The sequence below is a fragment of the Anguilla rostrata genome, chromosome 4 (genome assembly GCF_018555375.3).
Source record: "Anguilla rostrata isolate EN2019 chromosome 4, ASM1855537v3, whole genome shotgun sequence".
In the NCBI taxonomy this organism is placed as follows: Eukaryota; Metazoa; Chordata; class Actinopteri; order Anguilliformes; family Anguillidae; genus Anguilla; species Anguilla rostrata.
Window position 1 is genome coordinate 14,491,548 of NC_057936.1, and position 24,043 is coordinate 14,515,590.

The 24,043-nt window shown below is 38.3% G+C and overlaps 1 protein-coding gene and 1 long non-coding RNA gene across 2 annotated transcripts; one reads left to right on the forward strand and one right to left on the reverse strand.

The window, feature by feature from the left end:
- Positions 1-47: 47 nt before the first annotated feature.
- On the reverse strand, positions 48-12,814 carry LOC135252586 (polyunsaturated fatty acid 5-lipoxygenase-like). Its single transcript, XM_064330833.1, has 18 exons — positions 12,671-12,814; positions 12,148-12,331; positions 11,085-11,153; positions 10,885-10,908; positions 10,038-10,070; positions 9,537-9,600; positions 9,379-9,411; positions 7,880-7,999; positions 7,265-7,365; positions 6,627-6,784; positions 4,882-5,022; positions 4,435-4,635; positions 3,649-3,735; positions 2,779-2,948; positions 2,547-2,662; positions 2,317-2,417; positions 1,741-1,908; positions 48-1,212 (listed from the first exon to the last, which is right to left on the reverse strand). Exons 1-18 carry the CDS (start codon positions 12,773-12,775, stop codon positions 1,033-1,035), a joined length of 2,055 nt encoding a protein of 684 aa, XP_064186903.1. The 5' UTR covers positions 12,776-12,814; the 3' UTR covers positions 48-1,032.
- Positions 12,815-14,635: 1,821 nt separating this feature from the next.
- On the forward strand, positions 14,636-20,082 carry LOC135252596 (uncharacterized). Its single transcript, XR_010329435.1, has 2 exons — positions 14,636-14,957; positions 15,243-20,082. It is a non-coding gene; the product is annotated as an uncharacterized LOC135252596 (long non-coding RNA).
- Positions 20,083-24,043: the final 3,961 nt, after the last annotated feature.

Here is a 24,043-nt window from a genome sequence, read left to right on the forward strand (position 1 = left end):
AATATCTAAATACCCTTTTGAGGAATAATTCAGTTCTGCACAGAGACTTCAATTGAGCTTAAGCTTTAATGTATGATATCATGGAGAGAAATCCAGAGTCTGCAATTCTCTGAAGAGTACAGTTTATTCAGCAGGATTTATATCTCCTAGACAGGCAGAGAAATGTGCTATCCTTAAAAAAGATAACAACAATAGATCTTTCTCTGTGGGAACTAATTAAAAATGGGAGGTTACATATTTAGCAACATGCCCAGACTATATGTTGGGCAGCCCGGGAACCACAATAAGGCACTAAACATAAGGATATACACTCAAAATATGTCATATTTGTAATTTTCCACAAAAGAAAAGACAGCCTGTTAAATTCATCCACATAGCCGTTAATAACAGATGAGAATATAGACTTTGACCACATGTGAATTGTTTGATTACAAATTTAAAATTGTGGAGGACAGAGCCAAATCTTCATGCCAAATGTTATGGCGCTCATTGTATTTCCATTGTGTAATGCTAATTGTGTAGTTCCTCAGGTTTATATTCTGTCATTGACAATGAGAGTCACCCAAGTCAATGTAGGTAGGCACTAGGTAAGGTATGGCATGAGGTAAGACCTTTTGTTGATATGGTCTTAAGTAACTCCAGTTTACAGCAGTTACCCGTGTCATCAGTCTTCATTCAGTTGTTGATCATCAAATATTTATTCCATCATAAAGCATCAAAGTCAAATGAGCTGTGAATAAAGTTTGTTAGCAATCTGACAGAGAGTGATACAAGCTCTGTATCTTTGCTTAACAATGTAGCTCAACTGACAATTCAGTTATCTTGTTTCGGGTACCAAAAGATAGCGAATGATTCTGCTGTCCTGACCACTTTGGGAAGTTTGTTCCACCAAGCTGAGACCAGTAGAGAAAAGCAACCCTCACAGGTAGGGGAGAGCCAGTTGTTGCCAGGTTGTGCAATGATGAGATCTGGCTTTGGTGTTGGGTTTTCAAGACATAATGGAGATTGAAAATTTTCTATAGCTGACATACATTAGATTGTGATGCTGTTTTCCATCCCTGCCGGGTACAAGTACTCATAGGGGAAGTCTTGCAAGGCAGATCTCCTCTTGATGTTTTCTTCAATTTCCTTCAGCTTGCTTTGGAAGTTTAAGATGGGCTCTCTCGTGTGTTTTTCAAAGGCAACTTCCTCAGGGTACTGTCCAAGTGGCACCTGTGGGGAAAGTGATCAGTACTGAGGGCCAGATCTTGAAGGCTTGTCTATATCCAAAACCCCAAAACCCATACAAATGCTATTTCAGGGCCACAGTAGTGAATCTTTCTCTCTGTTTTTTTTCATATTTTTGTTAAGTCTCAAATATTCTGTAACTTCTGGGTAAAGTTTGAGCTTCCAGACAGGAGGATACCAGGTTTTTGTCTTGGTGTTCATGATTCCATTTACCACAACAAGTACCCCAAGACAAGTGGATGCAAACTAACTCCATAGCATCAAAGATCCAACACCATATTATTACACTGTAGGTATGACATCCATTTCAGGATGAACACAAAACCACTGATATATGTACCCAAAATGCTCAATTTCTGCCTCATATGTGTATAACAATCAGTTCCAGTGCTAAAAATAATTTCCAGTCATTTGTATTATTTCTGAAGAAAACTCTGAAGACAGAAAAACTCTCTGTTATACAGGTACTGCACAATAACTTAGCTGACTGGTTTTGCCTTCCCAAATACTTACAAAGTCATTTGACACCTGGCTGAGGAAATTAGCCACTTTCATAGACTCCAGTGTTGTGTCAATGTCTGGGAGAGTGTCCATTATGTCTTTCTCAGTCACCGCCTTGTCCTTGGGTGCAGGCTTCCTCATTGTCGTTGGTCCATTTGGCATCCATGCATAGATATCATACTGTTTAATGACAAGGGTAAACAATAAAACTTCTCGCTGGCTTGAGAATTGCGTTTGTGCTGCTGCAGTTCTTGCAGTAATCTCAGGCCTTATATTCTAAATGTTGACAGAACACACGTTATTAAGAGCACATTTTCAGTGGTCTATCTGGACAAAATCAATTTAATCAATACACATAGCAAATTCATTGCAAAAGTAGAACTGTTATAAAGGAAAGTTGTGCAAAAATAAAACTGAAATACATCTTCAATCCAAAATCTGTATTACTGTTCACATAATTACAAGGAGAGTGGTAGAGGATTGAATGACATTTAAAAGCATTACAGCAGAAAATAAACCTATGATCTGATCTACACAGTCTTTCTCTTTGGGCCATCTATGAATGTTTCTGAAAGTAGGGTACTGTACCTGCCCATGGTTCACAGCAGCATGTTGGGCAGAGCAGGTGAACATTATCATGGTGATGTATTTAATGGCTTCTTCTCTTGTCTTCAGGCTTGAGGGGCAATCTAATGATCAACACACATCCAAAGTAAAAAAAAATATATATCCAGTCTTCCTCAATTTACCATTTAATTTAAACAGGTTGCCATTTGTCAGTGTGGACAGAGTTTTTACGTTATTATGAATGAAGTTACCTGACTTCTGCAGAAATCCATAGTTGTATATGAAAAACACCATTTCTTGCAGCTCTGGATCCTTGTGTATCTCTTCATCATCTGTGTAACATCCATTCACCACTTCACGAACAAAGCTGGATATATTAAATAAGTAATTAAATTAAATAAACAGGTTTGCATTCATGATAATTGGAATTGTGAAAAGATCACTACGGAAAAGACAAGCATCCTCCATTTAATAGCTATTTACTTATATATGGCATCCCAAATGGCCATGGCGTCATCTCTGTAGTGAAAGTTCTTCAAATGTTCAATGCCACGATGCTTCACATCATCAGGCAGGCAGAGGCTCTTGTAGGTAATCTCCTGAGTTGCCCTCGTTATGACCTCCCACTGTCCACCGTCCCCAATTCCTGTGTGCTGTGTGGGTGAAAATGTATAATATAGTATTGTTTTCTGGGTTTCTGGTAGCAAAAACTTTTAACACATGAAAAAACTGTAAGCATACTCACGGGAAAACATTGGTTCAATTAAGTCACCATAAAAGTCCCATATTAACACTAGAGAGGACCACATTTTCTTTCTACCTTAAACCACCAAGCCTGACATCCAGTGGCATCAGGCTCATCCAGCATTACAGGATTGATTTCAGCATCCACAACAACCTAGTCTCATAAAAATTGTGAAACAGTATGTTGCAAAACCATTTTCTTGATATAAAGGACACGTCAATTTCAACTTTTTATTTCTAATTTATCTTGCTTTTGTTTCATAGGTAAAGAAAATGTGCCAAGGTGTATTACAGGCACATTGAGAAAAGTGCTAAAATGTGCAAAACAAACAAAACACAAAATGGAGAACATAATTAAATAAATACAAAGTAAAATATTCAAAAAAATTAGAATTTTTTTTTATTCTAACAACGCCGTTATTTTAATCCCAGCTATTTAGGAAAAGTCATGGAAGGAAGAGAATATGCATTCACGGTGTGGGAGTAATTTGTATTTTAAAGTCCAAACACCCAATGCTGTCAGCTCTGGCCTTTTTAGTGTTATGCAATAATAGAAAAATGTCAAGGGAACATTATTTTGGGTAATCAATGATAAAATTTTATACTGACCTCCACGAAGAATCCACCTTTATTAATGAGGGTGTTTCTAGCAGTAATGTTGATTGGTAAAGTGTACCGACCAGTTGCACGAAGAATCTGTTAACACATAAATGCATTAGTTATACTGTTGTTAGAGCAAAATACACAATACAAAATGCAAATACACTGCATAAAAATGTATCAGTTAATAAATAAAATGTTTATGCAACCTAAAGAAGATTCTTGAATAGTCAACAGACCCAGCTGACACAATGTTCTCAGTGGTGTGAGAAAATCTCCTAAATTGCATCTTGCCAGTAGAAGAGCAGTAGAAGAACCTTGAGACAAAAGCCCACTTAGTTTTCTACTAGCACTATAGTGGCTCATAAAGCCACTTCAAAATTACACCTACTCAAGTATCTTGCCCTGTTCAAGAGGAAGAATGACATTCGCAGGGAAAGCTTGCTAACTTTAAAATATTAGCAAATATAAGAGATAGGTAGGTACTGTCTTCCGTCATGTATACTAGATCAATGTGCATTGGCCCTGATAAATACATTTAGTAAATAAAGTTAATTAACACAAAATAAATTGAACAAAATTAGAACTTTCCCAGTCTTCACGGTGAGTGTAGTGATGGTGAAGAAAGTAGCCAGTGTGACATTTCAGGTTTGTGTTTCTCCAATGATCAAAATGACATAAGGGCTTTCATGGCACATACTGTAGCTAGCTCTCCATCACCATATCTCACTACCATTCATGTAAATAGTTACAAATTTATTGTTTGTGGTAGGGTATGCACATTCAATTGCATACCTTTGATAGTGGATGTTGATCAGCCATAGAGTAGCTAGCAATGAAGAATATTTCCCCCATCAGATGTGTCCTGAGAAGATGAGAAACCAACTCATGGATGTAGAAGTCAGAGTTCCGGACCCAGATCTTGGCTAAGAGCCAGGCTTCTGGCTTGTCTTGTGGGGTGAAAACTGGATTATTCTCTCCAGGCTTCTGATTCAACTAAGAAAAAAAATATTTATCAATGTTTGTCAAACATAATTATTACTTGTATAGATGGCTGAACAAACAGGACAAACTGTTTTTTTTAACACCCTAATGCAAAATTCAAGAATAAACAAAAAGCTCATGGAAATACAATTTTGTTGAAGGTATTACTGCAAATGCACTGATTGTTCCAACTCTCCAATGTTTGAATTAATTTGTTTGAAATATTGTAATTCTCATGCGATGACACTGAAGATTTACCTGTATGGCAATAGGCTTTAACTCCTCCTCAGTCTGTTGTAGCAGCATAATGGGTGCAGCCAAGAACTGTGGTGACTTGTCGACTATACCTTCTGCTATGCCGTCCAGTATCTCATAGTCCACCACATAGATGCTTCCATTCTGGTGGAACAGGAATGGATGCAACAGGCATAAATCTATTCAGTGTTTTGTAGAGAGGCCGATGAAGATAATGGAATTCAAAATCACAAACTCTGGTTCCCATCAGAAACATGTAAAATATACAGACAGGTGACAAATTGAAGGAAAAACCAACATAAAGTGTCTTTATAAGGTGTCAAGCCACCACAAGCCACCAGAATGTGCCGTGGCATAGATTCTACAAATCTTTAGAACTCTACTGGAGGGATGAAACACCATTCTTACAAACGATATTCCGTCAATCATTTTGATGATTTTGGTTGATCACGCTGTCTAGCACATCGGTCCAAAATCTCCCATAGGTGTTCAATTGGGTTCAGATCTGGTGACTGCGAAGGCCACAGTATATGATTCACATCATTTTCATACTCATCAAACCATTCAGTGACCCCTTGTGCCCTGTGGATGGGGGCATTGTCATCCTGAAAAAGACCACTCCCATCAGGATAGAAATGCTAGGATAAAGGTGATACCTCAGAATAACTTTATATTGATTTGCAGCGACCCTTCCCTCTGTGGGCACAAGTGGACCCAAACCATGGCAGGAAAATATAGCATAACAGAGCCACCAAACCTCCTCACTGTAGGGGTTAAACATTGAGGCCTGTACTGTTCTCTTGGTGTAGCCACACATGCACTCGCCCACACTTTCCGACCCTATTTAGTGATGTCTTTCCCATAGATCTAAATGCAGCTGTTACTTTAGTCACTGTTGTTTATTGAAACACAAGCCAGTTGAGCAGTCTCTGTGACTGAAGCTCCTACCGTCCATGCCTCAGTAATAAACCCTCTTTCAAAATCAATTAGATCAAGGTCAATTGGACCTGCTCAGCATTTTTATACATTCCACAAAGCATGATGGGATGTTAATCGCTTAATTGTATCATGCGGTGCACTTGTATGGATACATTTGCATTTGTTTTGTTTCTCCACTAATTTATTCAAGTTTTCCTTCAATTTGTCACCCGTCTGTACATAATTTTGAAATTAGTGGTTACCCTATAAATCACACAAAATAACTTTGGGGTAGTCCAGTGTAGCATTAAATTGGTTCATTCTACAGTACAGCCTAGCTACAAGCACATTCTATTTCTTACAACAAGTAGTTGAGAATTTGTTTTACTGAAATTGTTTTTCAGGACAGTTCAAGCACTGAAGGCAGTTACAACTACTGTATAACAATGTGGCTGTTGCTATATTTTATTTTACATAGAAAACTCTCAAATGCAGACTAAAACCTGCTTTACAAACAAACATTTTACTGCCAGTAACAATTGCTGCCAGTTACTATGAGGACCAGAAGAGGTTACAAAACAAAACTGCTTTTTTAAAATGATCATTATTCCATTTTATTTGGCAGATACTTCTATCCAAAGTAACAGTCATGCCAAAGGTTTTTCTTTATTCATTGATGTATTAACCTACTGTATGTAATCATTTGAAATGTTTGCATCAATAAATTCTGATTAATACAGATATTAATATTTGGAGCAAGTGGCTATTTACAACACACTTACTGATAACATTTTAATAAAGTGTTACCCAGCTACGCCATATCAACTCACTTGGATGTTTTCCTTGATATCAGGGTACACCTTTTCCAAAGTCTCCGTTGGAATTTTCTGCTGATCTTCTGTGTACCTCTTGATCATTATTGGGTTACAACCATTGAGGAACAGGCTGCCATAAAAGGCATCTTCCTTCCAGTGTCGTGAGATGTATTCTAAGATAGAGAGATGTGTTACTTTTAAAATGGGACATTACTACATGCTCCTCAAATTCAGACTTATTAATATCATATAATATCATAGAGTGTACATTGTGGCTTCTCATTTTTTTTTATCTGAAGAGAATCACTCAGATGGTGATCATGACTGAGACATATTGTAACTCTGAAAATGTGTCAAGATTGATTGAGATCCAATTCTTTAACTATACAATTTTAGCATTTCAATAAACATGAAAATAAATTATGGCTATCTTGAGAAACATTCTTTGTTGATTATTAAACAAGTGTCAAAGTGTTTGTCAAATATGTTATTTAAAACTTAACTGGCTGAGAACTGAAAAGTATTATTTGATTTAATTTTTTTTATCATTTGAGCTCTAGCATTGAAACGAAATTCAATAAATGCTCAAGAATTGCATGGTGTTTATGTACAACTTGAGTAAGTTCATCATCTCAGAGCTGAAGTACACTAACCTGCTTTTTTGCTTGGAAACCAAAACACATTTCTGATGTCATCAATTTTCTTCCACTTGCGGCAAAAGTTCCAAAGTCTCCGAAAGGTTGTCTGTGCCTTACTTCAAAAGATACATGTACATTACAACACAAAAGACTGCAATTGTGATAAAAAACAGACAGCCTTGAGACTGCAATTGTAATGATTGGTCAGCCATATTAAAAAAAAACTCTTGTTAATTGTATAGACTGAAATTATGGCCAAGTGTGACAATTTGTCTAACAAATCTGACAAATTTGGTTGTTAATTCATACTCAAGGGCAGTGTGTTTTTGAACAACTTCATCTTATTGAGCCTGGTCAGTACTCAGTCAGATATATTTCTCACAAATTATAGCAGAAAACTATTTTATGTCGGTACATTTTAGGAAGTACCTGGATTTAAACACATTTTGGGAAATTAATAGGATTAGATTCTAGCATACTCACTAAAGGCCATCTTTGATTAATAGGCATTTTTGGGATTTTCTGAGTTTATAGTCATTTAAAACGTTGTATTTTGAATTGCATTGTTGTAGAAATATGAGTAGGGCTGTTGTTAAGCAAAGGGTTGAAAAAGATTGGGTTTCCACTTACATCTTCACTGTATTGTAAATCAATGTGACTATCTTGCGAGGCTCAAACCACAGTTCTTTTGGCAATTCAAAGAAGTTCCCTCCTTTCACAAAACCAGGGAGGCCAGGTTTGTGAGTGAAACTGTAAAGAAATATTATCATGGTATTAATGTTACATGCTATCTCATGTGGTGTGCCTCAAGGGCAAGGCTTGGCCCTTTAGTTTTTTAGGCTTTTCATGCTTCCATTTGCAAACACAATATATATATATACATATATATATATACCAGATGACCTTCAGCCAGTAGACTCTCTTCTCAATTGTATTTCTGAAATCTATTTGGATGGGGCATACATTTCTCCAAGTAAACAAGGATAAAACAGATTTAGGTAATACATGGCAAAAAAAATAAAGTTGCAAAAAAACCTTAAAATGCCTCTTTAAATGTTGAGCCCCAGGCAAGACACCTCAGTGTAATTGTATATTGCAACCAAAGTTTTCAGCAATGCATAAAAGATAAAACTAAAACCGCATTCTTTCATTTTAATCGCAAAACTCAGACCCCTTGTTTTCCATGTGACACTACAATGAAAAAACTTGCAATACACTGCTCTCTGCCCTTCCTAGAAAAGTAATAGTATAACTCTGGAGTTTTCAAAATGCAGCTTCTAACTGGAACCAAAAAGAGAGAGCACATCACACCAGTTTTTGGGTCCCTTCATTGGCTGCCAGTTAGATACATTCAGAATCTGCTCCTTGTTTTCAAATCTGTCAATGATTTATCCTCTGAGTACATCGATGACATGCTGTCTAATTGTATTCCAGTAGAACTCTTAAATCCACAAACTCTAATTTACTAATAGTCACAAAAACGAAATCAAAAACAGAGTACAGAGATGCTACTTTAGGCTCCTATAGGCCCAGGCTCTGTAACAGTCTCCCAGTAGACCTCAGAACAGCCACATCAGTTGAGGTTTTCAAATGTATGCTAACAACACAGCTTTTCAGCTTGGCCTGTACATAGAACCTAGTGTGATTTTAATAATTGGTCTACATTTTATACTGATGTGTGCCCCCGTGTGTGTGCATGTCTGCTCGGCCTCTGTGTATTTGTCTTTATATCTGTGTTTAGCAAGGTATTTAATTATTCTACTGTAAAATTTGTTTTGACTGTTGCTTTTTCACGTTTCTATGCCTTGTAAAGCACATTGAACTCGCTGGATTAAATGCGCTTGATAAATAAAGTTTAATTAATTGATTGATTGATTGATTGATTGATTGATTGTAGATCCTTTTGCTGCTATTGACTAGAGAAGAACCAAATGCATGATGATGATGTTGATGATGATATCTACAATTCTGCTTAAATGCATTTCCAACATTAAAAGTTTATAAAATGAATTGCCAATGGTTAGAAAATCCATTCTGTAACCACAATTGTATTGGGTGGAAAATTGGTTCTGCACTGGCCCCTATATATGCATATGAGAAATTCAGATTAGGAAGCTTTAAATACTTACTGCAACTGTTCAGGAACAATACTGATGATGCCCCTACAAAGAAAAAAATATATTCTGTCATAATGCTGTTTCTGAAGCTATATATGACTGAAATATAAACATCTAGAGGAAAGAGTACATTTCATTTCTCACAGACATCCAGGAATGTTTGTACTTACAGGAGAACACTGAGAATTAAGGATTTGCCAGTAGAACTTTCCTGAGAAGCTTCTTCCTTGACAACTGGGTTTACCCAAAACATAAAAAGGATACACATTTTCCCATAAAAGATTAACCATGCTTTTGAACATTTACAGAAATCTACATTCATCAATATGGAATGAATGTACAAGAAGACGATTGAGTGACAAAAATAAATAAGTGTTTAAATAAGCAAAAATAAATAAGAGAAACCATTAGGGTTATTATTAGGCTGCAAATATCAGCCTATGAAAATTACTTTGGATGTTTATTTTTATTTCTTGAATTAATCTGAAAATAAACCACATGGGAAGTGATCAGTTTTACCTAAATTCTCAAATTTAGGCTGCACAGACCATGTCCAAGTAAATTAGTTTGTGTGTAAGTGTGTCGGCTGCTTTTGTGAAATACAAGAATAAATATTCAACTTGCTCTACTGTCTATGCATTCTTTTTGTGCCTTTAACATAAAGTCCTTACCTGTAAAGCTTTCTGTCCTGCTGACCTGCTGATCTACAGAGAACAAGTAGTGGAAAATAAATAACTTAAAACAATTCATAATACATTATTCCTATGTAATACAGAGAGAGAGATAGATAGATAGATATAGCTATCTTCTTTTGAAGAATACAGATTTCTTTATGATTCTGCAATCAGTTTTCTGCAAACAGTACTATTCTATACATACTGTATAAAATAATACAAAGAAGCTTCACATTTCAAAGCTTTATAATGCAAAACGTTGCTCTTAGTAGATAAGATAATAAGACATTCATAATCCTGATCTGTCTTTCTATGTTTGCAGCTTGTGATTAATCATTTCCCTAACGGTTTCTCTGATTTTTCTTGTCCAAATAACAAATATTTGCTTAACTTTGTTGTAGTGCTCTTGTATATATTTTTAATTCTCAAATAATAGGCTATATTTGGTTGCATTAACATAGTGGGATCCATATAAACCTGCTGAAGATGCATAGGTATTTGCTGTATGTATAAAAAGGGCTACAATTATTACAGGGTTCACCCAATATGGATGCAAATACTCTCATAGTATACTCTCTAAATTTTACAGTCTTCACTTTAACCTCATATTCGTGGTTTCATTTCCAAACAACAAAAATCCTGATCACTGTCCAAATACTTATGGACTGCACTGTAAATGTAACTTTGCAAACATATGCAGTTTCATAAAATCATACTGTATTTAATTACTTTGGATGCATTGAGAACTGCAGAGAATATTACCTTGGCATAACAATTTTAGCTATGAAATTATAGTAGAACATAATCTTACACATGGTGATCATTAAAAATGAGTATGAATTACCTTTTCCATGCTGACCAACTTTTTCTGTGGGGGGAAAACACATTTTTTGTAGTACTTGCTTGTATAAAAGCTCTAGATAATTGTCTATAATATTATTGACATCATTGACACAACATCAACATTTCTGGTTTATTGATGTGGTTTTATGGTTTATATATTGTAGTAAGATGTAAGGAGTGAAGCATGTGTATACATTTTACCTTGAAACGTGTGATTGTTGAGCAAAGATTCCTTTCTCTCCAGAGATAAATCATCCTGAGGTAGCTTAGCTGAAATTGAAATAAAAAATATGTGCTTAACAAGTGCTTGAAGTTCAAGAAAAGAAAGAAAGAAAAAGCATACGGTTGCCACGCGTAACAAACAGGCTTTGAGTAAAATGCATGTATAAGCTGGTGCGTTTAATTGCTTCAGTCCATCGTGGAAAGAAAGACCATGCTTTCGTAGTTCTTCTGAGTGTACAATGCAGCATACATTCAAATTATACACCTGACTCATCTATGAAAAAAATATTTCCACCTGTACTTCCTACATCATTGATGTAAAGAGAATTTTGGGTAATACCCTCAGCCCAGGTTTGTAGTGATGCAGACTTACCAAGAGAGCAGATAGAGGGTACAAAAAGTCTGTACAAGAACACTTGCAAGAATGCTGATTTGACTGTGGGACAGCCCTAAGCCCTCATAGAATTCACAGGAAGTACTTTTCAGTCTATAATGAGTCCAAAAGTTCAGAGAATGGAGGCACATTCAAATTGTCAATTTTATCCAATCGAGATCTGCCATCTTTAAGGACAATCCAACCCCTTAAATGCTTCTTAAAGGAGTGAGACGCTAGGGAGCAAGGACTTGCACATTAGATTAAGCTGCACAAACATGGAATTCATTAAAAGCAAAGTACAGCTGTGGGTGAGCAACAAACATTAAATTCCATTATTGGTTCACTTCACAGAAAGAAAGAAAAAATCAGTAATTATAGCAAAGACTTTATTTTAGTGTCAGTCAAGTTACAGCAGAACATCATGAAGTAACTTACATCCTGTTCAGACAAGCAAAATACTTTTAATAACTCTACCGCCGTGTCCACTCCCAGGAGAGGATGTTCAGTACTCCCACTGACGCTACAAGTCATGCCCTCACCTGAAAGTTATATCACATTGCTACAGAAGGCATGAACCTCAATTAATTTATCAATTCTTTTTCTGACCTTTTAAATGAATAGTACCTGTGACAAATGTGTGAAAACTCAGAGATTGAAGCTTCTCACCTGAATTTTCCTTGATGGTCGGCCCAGCTGAGTAAATCTCTCTGAAGACAGGGAAGTAGCATTCCTTCTCCGAGTCCAACGAGGTAACAGTCATATAGCTGCAGCGCCACGGTGTGAACTGACGAAGCCAAGAGCTCTCTCGTCGGATGGTGATTTCCTTTGGTTCTCCATTTAACTCAATTGTCTTGTGGGACAAGAATGATTAACTGAACAACTGCCGGAATGTAACAGTGGTGTATAAAAGCAGTGTGCTAGAAAATAAACTTTTTGTAGGCTGTTTTCAGGCTATTTTAAAATGTAACAATATACATAGTGCTATGTTTTCATCATACTGTAACAGGTGTGTTACAAACAAAATGCAATTTTGTGTTGGTAATACATAAATTGTATATTCGTGACATACATTAACACAAAATGTGTTGAAAGCAACACAAAAGTAGTCACACAAAAAAGTGTGCTAGATATTAACATATTAACATTTTTGAGAGTGCTGTGCATTTACCAATTATGTATTCAAACTTACTGTGTCATCTTGAATTAGATATTCTTTTTTTCCCAGGCTTTCTGGAAATTGAATGTAAATTCTATCTATTGGTCTTGGTTCAACTTTGACAATATATCTTGCCATCTTGTTTTTTTAGAGTTCACTTTTCTAGTGAGAAACTTGAGCTACTAACTCCTTTTATATTGTTACCTGGAATCCATCCACAAGGAAGTGATATTTATCATTTCCATCAGTAGCTAACTTTTATGAATTGGCCTGGAGGGACGTTATGCAATTTGGGACAACTGTTGCTGTACCCACAGAAAACTGCACACCAGAAGATTTTTAAAATGTGTAAGCATTTTAAAATTATGTAACAAACATATAGAGAAATATAGAAACATCGACATCCAGGGTTTTTAATGGGCATCCTTGAAGGTAATGTAGGGGGTCCCTGGCCAGACTTGATATACAGTGACTATATGTAGATTTGGATAAATATTTCAAAATATATATGGTTGGGCATCCTTGGATCAGAAAAGGTTGAAAACCCCAAGGGGGGGTAAATAAATAAATACAAATTAAAAATTGGAAATATTTAGGGCTACTAAATAAATATTGAATCTTACAAACCTATTGTGGTTACTAAACTTCTGCTGAGTAACTACAGGAAGCATATTTCTCCAGAAAACATGTTTATACTTGCTTCTGAACTGAATTTGAGTACATGTGCAAGTTATTGTATATTTGCTACGTACACTAAATACTGCATGTAAAATACATATTGTACATACATACTGTGGCGCCCCGAGGCCCTATCGGTGCTCCACAAGAGAGCACGAGAAGCACCAGGGCGGCCGGGCCTCCCGCCACCGGCGACTGCTGGGACAAGTGGTGAGTGGACATTACCTCCCGTCTGAACTATTGGAAGGTTTCAGGACCAGGGACAGCAAGCCGCAGACCAGGTGAGCTCCAAGGATCAGCACCAAGGACAGGGCTGCAGCAGAGTGCAGGTATGTGGAATTTTCCACTCTGCTGCAGCACACCTGAGACTGCTCAGCTGATTGCCTCACCGAAGGTATAAGGAGCAGCACAGAGGAGTGAGGGCTGTGCGGGACTAGGGAGAGCAAGTGCGCCTGGCGTCTCTCCTCATCGGTTCATTGGGCGGTAAGCGGCTGTGAGCCAACAAAGGAAAAAGAAAGAGGAATTGTAGGATTGCAACGTTCAACCTTTTGGCGGAAGGGAGGAAGGAGTGGAGACCGACCTGGAGCGGGCTGGCCAGTGCCCGAGCTCACGCACCTAACCCCTGTTCACTTTGTCTTCCCAGGAGGATTGTACTCACCCTGGGGAGGAAGACTGATACCCCGACCGGGAAGAAGTTTCTGTTCTTTTTTTGCTTCCCCTTCCCTTTCCCCCTACAATTAATACAATTAAATGAATTTTCTGTTAACTGATCCTGAGACTCACTGCACTGGTTCTTATATTGCTGTGGCAACTGCAACTGTGGGTGGTGAGGAAGACCACAATACATAGACAACTTCTTTATCCCCATGGGGACATTTCCCTCGCAGCATGTTACATTCACATTTACGAACACACACTTATACCAAGAAACATTATGTCATTCACGCAACAGAAAGGCTGGGCAGCAAAATACATACATACCAATACAAATTGGACATATACACGCCTATTCAATCAATCTTGACTGTGAGAGAGCCATCCACACATATGTTTGGCCTGTCCATGTAGTGCATGCTTATACACACAGGGCCAAGTGACTTGAAAGAATTAAGGAAATATTGGGTAGCATTGCTTTGAAATACATCTTATGTCATTTCGGTGAGGCAAGATAGCCTATATTGTTTGTAGTACCGTAACTTGGCGTCATTTCGATATCAATACTTTTGAGTAACTTGGCATTTTTGTACGTTGAAAACGTGTTTTTTATGAGATTTGAGTACACGCCACGGCAAAACCTTACCAGCGGAAACGTTGTGCTGAAACATGCTCAACCCTAACTGCCAATTTGGTTGTGGTATTTCCTGGTGCAGTTTTATGTGGTGATTATTGCAAACAGGACTTGTAGCTTCTGTCTGCATTGGAATAGAAACGGTCAGATGGGTGTGTAACTGCAATTCCAGGGAACTACGCTTTCCAGAAGAGGGTAGAGGGTTTCCTTGGTAAACCAGCGACATGTACTTACGTGTGTGATTGTTTGCAGGTGATGACAGATGTTGTTGGGAATCCTGAGGAGGAAAGGAGGGCAGAGTTTTACCATGAGCCCTGGTCCCAGAAGGCTGTTAGTCGATACTTCTATTGCAAGGTGTGTGAACCTGGCCATCACTTGAAATTCTGAAGGGTTTTTTTTTTTGACAAGTAAAATAGTTTATTCATCCTAAGGTTTGTCACAGAGAACACATTGATGGTGGAAAATGACTATTAATTATTTCCCTCTCTTCTATGCATCTTTATGTAACTTAGGGGTTTTCCTGTCGTTTATTTGGGTACATTCTTTCCTTGTTCAATTCTTCTGAAATGATTAGATTTTAATCTTAGTTTCACTGGAGTTTAATTTCACAATGATTTCCTTTTCTTCTGGAAACCACAGATCCAACAGCGGAGGCAAGAGCTGGAGCAGGCCCTGGCGGTGCGCAACACTTAAACTCTTCCCCAGTCACATGCCCGTTTGCGACTTTCCGCCTTATAATTTAGTTCCTGACAGACACACACCCTTCTTGTTTTCTTATCAGATATTTTTGTTTGTTCTAATTTAATTTAGTGACCTGCTGTGACCTATGGCTAATGACCAATCTTTGTGTGCCCTATGTTGTTGGCCCACTTTTCTACCCCATTGAAGTCAAACTCTGACACCCTCTCATCCCCCTCAAACACATTCACACTCGTGTACATACAGACACACACAGCTGATTACAGCTTGGTGTGGCCGTCGCTTTCCATAACCTGAGGATCACTGGGCAGTTGGCCTTTTCTGATTCCTTTCATTGTCTCTTCCTGTAGCGTGTCTGAATTTTTAGCATCGTCAACTTGCAGCTCCAGCCAAAAAGACCATTCGACCTGATGCCTGGATATTCTGTACAGATTTACAAAGACTGCCCGGGTGCATGTATACTGTTTTTGAATCTCGTCTCATAGCATGCGGTTGCATTCTCTCCGACTGGACTCTGAACTGCAGCTGTGCAAGGGGGGATGTACTAGGGACAGTTTTGAGCCTGTTTTTGTCACTGTCCTTTCAGTATCAGTGTCCTTACAATGAAATCTTCCATTGGCTCTGAGTGTGAGCCCACAGTGTCAGTGTTCAACAAATTCCATGTCCCAGTCTCTGTGACAAGCCTTCAGTGCTAGCAGTGAGACCCTACCGTTATATATACGCATATTGCCTGTGTTAAAACCCTGTTGCGTCTTTGAAAAAATTTTCGCTATTGTTTTACACCTGCACTCACACTGATTGCCCCGAGAGGCTTGACTATGAGGAAATAAGGTGTTTATGAAGAGTCGGGGAAAGGATATTGATCGTTGACTTTGATTTGTGCTCATTGTCACGAATGGCAAATAGTTTCCTATGGCACATGTAGGCATATTTATCGAGGATCAAGATGTAGGAGATGCTTTTGTTGTAATAACAGATTCAGACATTGGTGCTGAGCCTTGGAATGTACATCCACTAGAAGACCAACCTGAACTGGTCCGTAGATGTAGGGCAACTTTCATGTGGCCGTGGGTATATTAAAGTACACAAGTGTAAAATGCTGTATCATAACCAGAAGGTGGAGCCTGTGAGCCTGTACAGCTTGCATCTGAAGCAGCCTGTTCCCCGTGTATCAGTGTTTCTGGCAAGAACTAGTGCTGTAATTAAAGTCAGCGGCAACAATTTTACATTCACAGAAGCCGAGTAAACAAGATTCAAGTCAACCCTTTGTTTTTCAATCACAACTTCAAGATCACTGCGAAATTAAATGAGATGTCTCAAACTGTATTTATCACAGCTGGAGATCAAAGAAAATGACCTGTGGATTTAAAATTTTATGCCTTAAAATCCCTTATCCATGCAAAACAAAACTGAAGTTATTTCCACTGGCCAGCATTTTTTTCCATAGGAACACTTTCTGACAGATTCCAAACTGCTACATAATGTTCCCTCAGTGTAGCTATGCTGCTGTTGCTGATGGTACCGGGAAATGTTACACATTTGACAGGTTGCTGTACATTTGGTACTCGTAGGGAAACAGATGAGTCAAGTTTCAGAATGATTTCAGGTATTTTATTTATTTGATGGATGTAAAATGTTTTGTTGCTGAGGGAACATGGCATTCACTTATGAAAAGGTCATTCTTGAGAACTGTGTTTTAATTATCAGTATTCATAATTTTTTTAATCATTCAGAATTCAGTCATTGTAGATTTAAAAAAAAAATGTTGCTAGCATATTAAGGGCAAAGTATACATCAGCTTTATGAAACAAAAACAAATTCAAAATGACTGTAAAGAAAGGGCCATGTTTTTCATAGTGTTATGATTGTTAACCTGTTGTTGACTTTTAAGATACATTTGCAGTGTTTATAAGGATGGTGTTTAATTTAGGTTGTTATGAAGGAAAAAAGGTAATTGTGGCTGTAGGCATGTCCACAATAATTGTTGCCTTAGCAACACAACAGAAGGACATGGGCACTGTACAGTGGAACCTGTACTGCCACATCAAACGTGCATATGATGTAAACCATCTGGGTATAGGAGTAAGAATGTTTTCATAAGTAATGCAAATTAAGTTGTGCCCTTCTTGGTGGTTTGAGAAGGAGGATGGTTCTGCAGTGTGTTTGGGTGTGCTTGAAATGTTTTCACTTGTCTCCAGGGCAGGGCAGTGTATTGCTTCAGTAGGACTTTTGTAATGGGAATGCAGATTAATTGGTGCTGCTGTTTATGTTGAAACACTGAACTAGGTGTGAACATTACCCAGAAGGTAACAGAAACTCAGCAGCTTGGGCTGAGGATGGGCCAGAGCAAAATGAGTGACGGTGCAAAGAACCGGCCCTGTAGCATATCTGCTTCTTGACAACCATTGCACAAAATTACATTCCTCCAGAGCACCCAGATGGGCATGACAGCTCTGCATGGTCCTGATACTGGACTCTATAGAAACTGGACTCACAGGCAGTGTGCTGAAGCAAAACACTACCCCCCACAGCTCCCAGCTGGTTCTTATATATATATTATTTAAATGTAACTGAACACCCCTTCCTTAACAATTTACATTGTAAAGGATTTTTAATTCCCTCAGCACTCTCCCATCCAACAAACTAAGAATCAGTTACGAAGTACGATGAATTTAAAAAAGAAAGACAACGATGCGTTTGTTTCCAACATTGGGGAATGTGTTTATTTTCTCCTGAAACATTGTCTCCTGGTCACCATAGGTGTAGGCCCACATTTGCCTTTTGCTTTAGTTTAGTGTGGTTTATACTTGTGCCCTGAAATGTAAGAGAGGAGGTGCCTTGACTGGAGCTGGTGCCTGTTTGGATAATATAGCTGTCTCTGTGCTGTTTTCATGTCATGGCACCATGTAAGTGTATTTGGTTTTTTAAGACTTTTAAAATGCCTGAGAAGTGTAGAATTTTTAAGAATTCCACTGCCGCAAACAGGACAAGGGATTAAAAAGACACCTATGCATGCAGCATGGACACATTTTATACTTTTTGAAACTAAATTATCTTTTAACCATGAGGAAATAGTAATGAAGAACATTTGATTGCACTGAGCACCCATTGTGAAGTAATCTGCCTGTCTCTGCAAGTTGAAGCAAGCTGGGAGGGTTAGTGGATTGGCTTATTCATAAACTATGCCACATACATAACACTAAAATAACTGTTTTTAAATTATCTTGCTGATGTACAGATCAAGTTCGCTAAATATTTTTATTAACAATCAACCAGTGGCTAGAAGTATCTGCCTGGCAATGTGGTCTATGTTGCACTGACAAGGGGCCTCTTGCTGTACACCACTGTGTTCACAGGGGTCCTGTGGGGAACTAAATCATAAGGGAACCTTAATTTCAGCCCCAGTCCATAAGGGCTGGCATTGGCTGTAAGCACTATAACCCTGGGGTCAGGTGATTCCCTCCTCCCCTGCCACACATACACCTTTTAATCGAGATACAGAACTTTGCCCTGTATAGCAATATCTCTTGTATGTTGGCAGGGGGGACACTCCAGATCTTCCCCGGCATTATACTGCTAGTGTTGTTGCAAACCACTGCCAGCGCCTTGACTTCTAGTCAGTAATTAAAAACGAACTCCCCCCACTTGGGACAAGAGGAAGAACTGCTGTGACTTTCAGAGACAGTGCGGATGTAAGTAAAGGGAGCGTTTGCCAAAGTTTGTACTTAGTCCCAGGGCCGTGCCCTTTTGTCAGGGTAATAAAAATTTCAGATGTCAGTCAAGCATTTGAAGCAGTTTATGTGGCTGTTATGTGGCTCCTGTTTCTGACATGTGCCTGGTTATACAATGGTGTGTTTAAAAGCCTAGTCTAATTGTTTGTTTGTTTTTTGTTTTTACCAAAAAAGACCTTATTTGACAGGATGGCTTCTGTTGTTGTCTACCGACTGGTGTACATTTGAATCAGTGTTACTTTTTGTTCAGTCACAGATTCAGTTGTCCTCTTTGGCTTCACCTATGCTCCCTCAAGGATATGGATCCAGGGAGGTACCAAATAAATTAAAAATAAGCATGCATGTATGGTTAAATAATGTTCATTTGCTTCTAAAGCAAATACAGATAAATCACTGTTTTGACAGTGGAATTGGCTATATTGCCAGTTTTGTCATGTGAGGTGGGGAGAGGCGCAAGCCTGGAACCTGTGGCAGGAGGGGGTCACATAAAGAAGAAAACCTGAACTGTGACACCACCAGGGAACACATACAATTCCCAAAAATTAAGGAATCAGCCAGAACCAGGATTAGGCTATGGAAAGACATATTACCAGTTGACCAAAATAGACAACCATCTTTCTGATCCAAAGGGCTCAATGTCCTTATATTGAGGGCCCAGGAATGATTTGTTCTGTCTGCATGACAGGAAAAAGCTGTTCAATAACTGAACATGCATAACATTGTTTTACCTATGTTGACATGGTAAGACAGTACTGCATGTTGTACTCCTCTTTGTGTGGTAGATTAACTGTAGCTCTGCTGGAAATGAGGGCATTGGATAAAACATATGCAGTTTACTGTTTTAGTCCCACAGCAAAGTCAACAGCGGCCGATGAAGACTGAAATTTGAACAAAAGCCTTTGCAGTATTAGAAACAATAGTTTGCATTGTTCTAGTAGGGGAAACATTCTTTTCCATTTATTTGTTCAGTTCTGTTTTGACTCGATTGGAGGTGTACTGCCAATGTCCTGCTGGTTGTAAAAAAACATTCAATAAAACATTTGTAGTGACACCATGTCTGGGTCTAGTTTGGGTGCTGTCTCACTAATTTACAAGACCAAGAAAGCCTGAGGTAAACATACAAGACAAAGGAAGTCTGACAAACAACAGGAGTTTGAGATCAACTTAAAGGACACTCAGTCTTGGATAACCTTAAACAACAGTGGGAATCAGATGTAGTCTAACAGACAGACTAACTAAATAGACAGAAATGATTTTACATGTCAGGCACAGTCTGAAATAATCTCTAAATGTGTCAGTCTGATATAATGCGATGCCTCTGAAAATGACAGGCCTTTAGTAACATGGCCTGAAACAAGAAGTATTTTGGATGTTAGATCTGAATGCAGACAAACATACCCCCACAGCGCCAGGAAAACATCAGTTAGAATCACATTAGATGAGTTTTTAGTTCAATTTTAGCTTTACCTTGGTGCAGCAATGTTAATAATTATCCTATTTCATCTAGATCCCATAAACCATACTGCTGTTCATGATTGTAAAGGAGCTGTACAATTGACAAGCATAAAAACACACCACAAATGAAGAAATGTAAAATAAATATTAACTACATAGAAATTGATAACTAATGGTCAACCACTAAGGAAATATGTATTTTATTTTCTCAGCATATTTCTCGGAAATATGCACAGAAGTATGCATACACTAATAAAACTGTACAAACTGTACTTGCCTTCTGGCATAAAAGCTGCTGACGTCACATGACGTTGGAAACTCTGTAATGCAAATTACATATATTCAAACTGCATATTCTGCGGCATAGTTATTAGGCATAATTGCTGGTTTATTAATCCACCAAAGGCAGTAAAGGGCATTGTCTTGAGAGAGTAAGCACGCAACCACTTTGTTTTGGGAGACTCATGCCAGGTAACAGTTGGCTCTAACCCACTGGGGAAACCTATCCCTGCAGAACTACAGCCGCTCTCAGAAAGTGCTCCTTTCATGCCTCCCTTTCCAGTGGATAACTCGAGGAAGGACCTCAGGCTGAGGCCTGTTCCCTTTGAGAGAGACCCCTCGCCCTGTCTCGTCAGCTCAGGTGTGACTGAACCAGGCCACAGAATGTACTGTACCATTCAGCCCACTAAAGACCATAGCACAGAGGCTCCCCTGTTTTGCACTGGACCCAGGCCAAGAAGCAGAACTGCACTAAATTGTCTCTAGGCTAGATTTGCTGTATAATCACACTCCATGACATGTGCAGATTTCCCTCAGGGCAATCTAAAAGATCAATGTTACAATTTGCAGGGGCAGAAGGTTGTTAAATCATTCATGTAATGTACAGACCGTATATAATCTTATGTAATCTAAAAGAATGTACATGGTCTGTATGACACATTATACAGCTGACAGATGATGACAGGTGAGGTACTTGATGCTGATTGGTCAACCGGGCTTGCAACCTTTGACAATATTCTGAAAAAATGTTCATACCTTAATTCAGATGTCATTACACCTTCCCCTAAAATATTCTAGATATTAAAAAATGAAATGTGGACTGTCTTGTGCTTCATCAGGCTATTGAAAGAAAAAAAAAAACAGGAACTTTTAACCAAGCGACTTTAGATTTTGACAGTATTTCATAGTCCTTTAAAAACTTTCTTAAGCTTTTCTGATCCTATAAGTATATCTGTGAATGGACCACTTCTCTGAAAGCAAACGCAATTGAACCATAGATCTTGATATATGGAAAGTATGTTCACAAACATGCTCTTTTTCCAGTTTTTGGCCGTAGAGAAAGAATGGCCAATCTGTTCATTTATACATACATATTTGTATTGATTAAAACGATATCCTTTGCATTTTATGTAAATATTTTGTAGGCATGTGTTCGAAAGATCCTGAGATGAAAGAACCTGCCACCATGGCATGTGGAGCTTTTCTAGATCAAGAAAACTGCTATGGCTGAATGTCATGTTTACATTGTCCGACAACTGAGGATTCATTAAAAATGTATTTTCTGAATCCAGCGGTTCCAATTGGCAATGCCTTTGTTAGACTATTCAGCACTCTGAATTCTGAACACAAGCGGTATTGTGTGCTAGAACCCCTCACTTAACCGACATATAAAATATTTTATGTGATTTAATTAAATATAATTATTGTTGAAAATGAGAATTATCAATTAAATTGTCAAATGCATTGATAGGTCAGTCTACAGTAAACTGGTGGAATCAACCAACAAGTCAAAGCCAGCTCTATATCAGGTCTTAAGATTAAATAATTGAAAACATTTTTTCATTTAATGCAGATTCACTACTTCTAAATTACAATACAGAAGCAATTATACAGAACATTAGACAATTCATTTGGAAATACCAGAAAAGACAGAGAGACGGATAGGCCAGACCATGCCAAAGTGTTATCCACTTTCAGTTGAAGCACCATAGGAAATCAACTAAAAACACTCAATCAAGGACCACCTCCAGGCAATCGGACACGGCAGTAAAAACTTCCCAAAAGCGCCTATACTTCCGGAGGAGACTTTTGGTGAAAGTTTTGGCATGTCTGCCAAAACTCACCAATTTCTACAGGTGCACCACTGAGAGCATCCTCACTGGCTGCATCACTGCCTGGTATGGCAGCTGCTCCGCTGCTGATCGCAAGGCCCTCCAGAGGGTGGTGAAGACAGCGGAGCGCATCACTGGCTGCCACCTCCCCTCCGTACAAGGCATCTACCACACACGATGCCTTAGGAAAGCACAGAAAATCATAGACTACAGCCACCCAGGCTATGGTCTGTTCTCGCTGCTGCCGTCTGGCAGACGTTACCGGAGCATCCCGGCACAGACTACCAGACTCACACTTTTTTCCCCCAGGCCATCAGGCTTCTCAACCAGCAACATTAATCTCAGTGATCACATTGATCTCCACAATGTTTGTTCTAGCCACTTTCTATGTACAACTCAATATACATTACCAAAAATTGAATGTACATATTCATCGGCACTTTATATTTATAATTACACTCTATATTTATAATATTTAATACTCTTATTCCTATTGTCAATATTCCCCATCTTTACAGGCTTTGGTACTGCTCTATCTGCTATATACATTTTTGATATTTTTGCTATTCTTTTTATATGTTTGCATTCTTGTTATATGTTTGCTTAGTACGTAGTTGTTGCTTGCCATGTCCTAAGAATTCATTGTTCAGAATGACCCTGTGTTATACTGTGCACCTAATAAATAAAACACTTTGACTTTGACCAAAATAAAAAGAGAACTCTTTTTCTCCAAGACTCCAAAACCAACCCTTCACAACACAACTTTCCAATGGCCATCTTAAATACCTTACCCATCATGACTTGAGCATGTTTAGCTTGACTGGGTGATGATGAGTTAAGGTGTAGAAGGGAAGGGGGGTCAGCCTTATTTATGACTAGCTTGGCCTATCTGCAGTAAAAGCTGATCGTGTACAATGGATTACTTTGTGTCCAATTATCCAACTCAATTTATCCACCATGTCAACCAAGTATTCAATGGATTGCTGTTCGGATATTTATGCATAATCTGTATCTTTCTGATAATTCGGTGGTTGAGAGTAGTTATAGCACTATGGCATGACTGTCAGCTGGTATTTGTTCACACACACCACCCATCACCATGAGCAGACAGCTGAAGTGTGTGAACAAATAACAACTGACAGATATGCTATAGTCACTGTACAGCTCTTTGAAAGATGATGAATCGGTAAAGAAAAAGTGAAAAAAGAGCGCTGCCAGGATGATAAATCAGTGTTAGACAGCAAAATTACACGTGTTTCCAAGAAAGAAAGAAAAAACATATTGTTTGACAATCCAAGTGTGCAGACAATCCAAGTATGACATAAAAACCAACAAAAGAAAAAAAAGAGACAAAACAAAATGAGATCCAGAAATCACAGAATTTTGTGGATGAGTGCAATGTCTCTAATTCATAAAACGAAAGCTGACATAATGCATAAAGGAA

Coding starts and splice junctions, on each gene's coding strand:
- LOC135252586 (XM_064330833.1), bottom strand. CDS start 12,775: ATGGCAAGATATATTGTCAAAGTTGAACCAAGACCAATAGATAGAATT. Junction 5,023..6,626: donor ATATCAAGGAAAACATCCAA/GTGAGTTGATAT, acceptor CTGTTCCACCAG/AATGGAAGCATCTATGTGGT. Junction 3,736..4,434: donor ATCAACATCCACTATCAAAG/GTATGCAATTGA, acceptor ATGTGTTAACAG/ATTCTTCGTGCAACTGGTCG.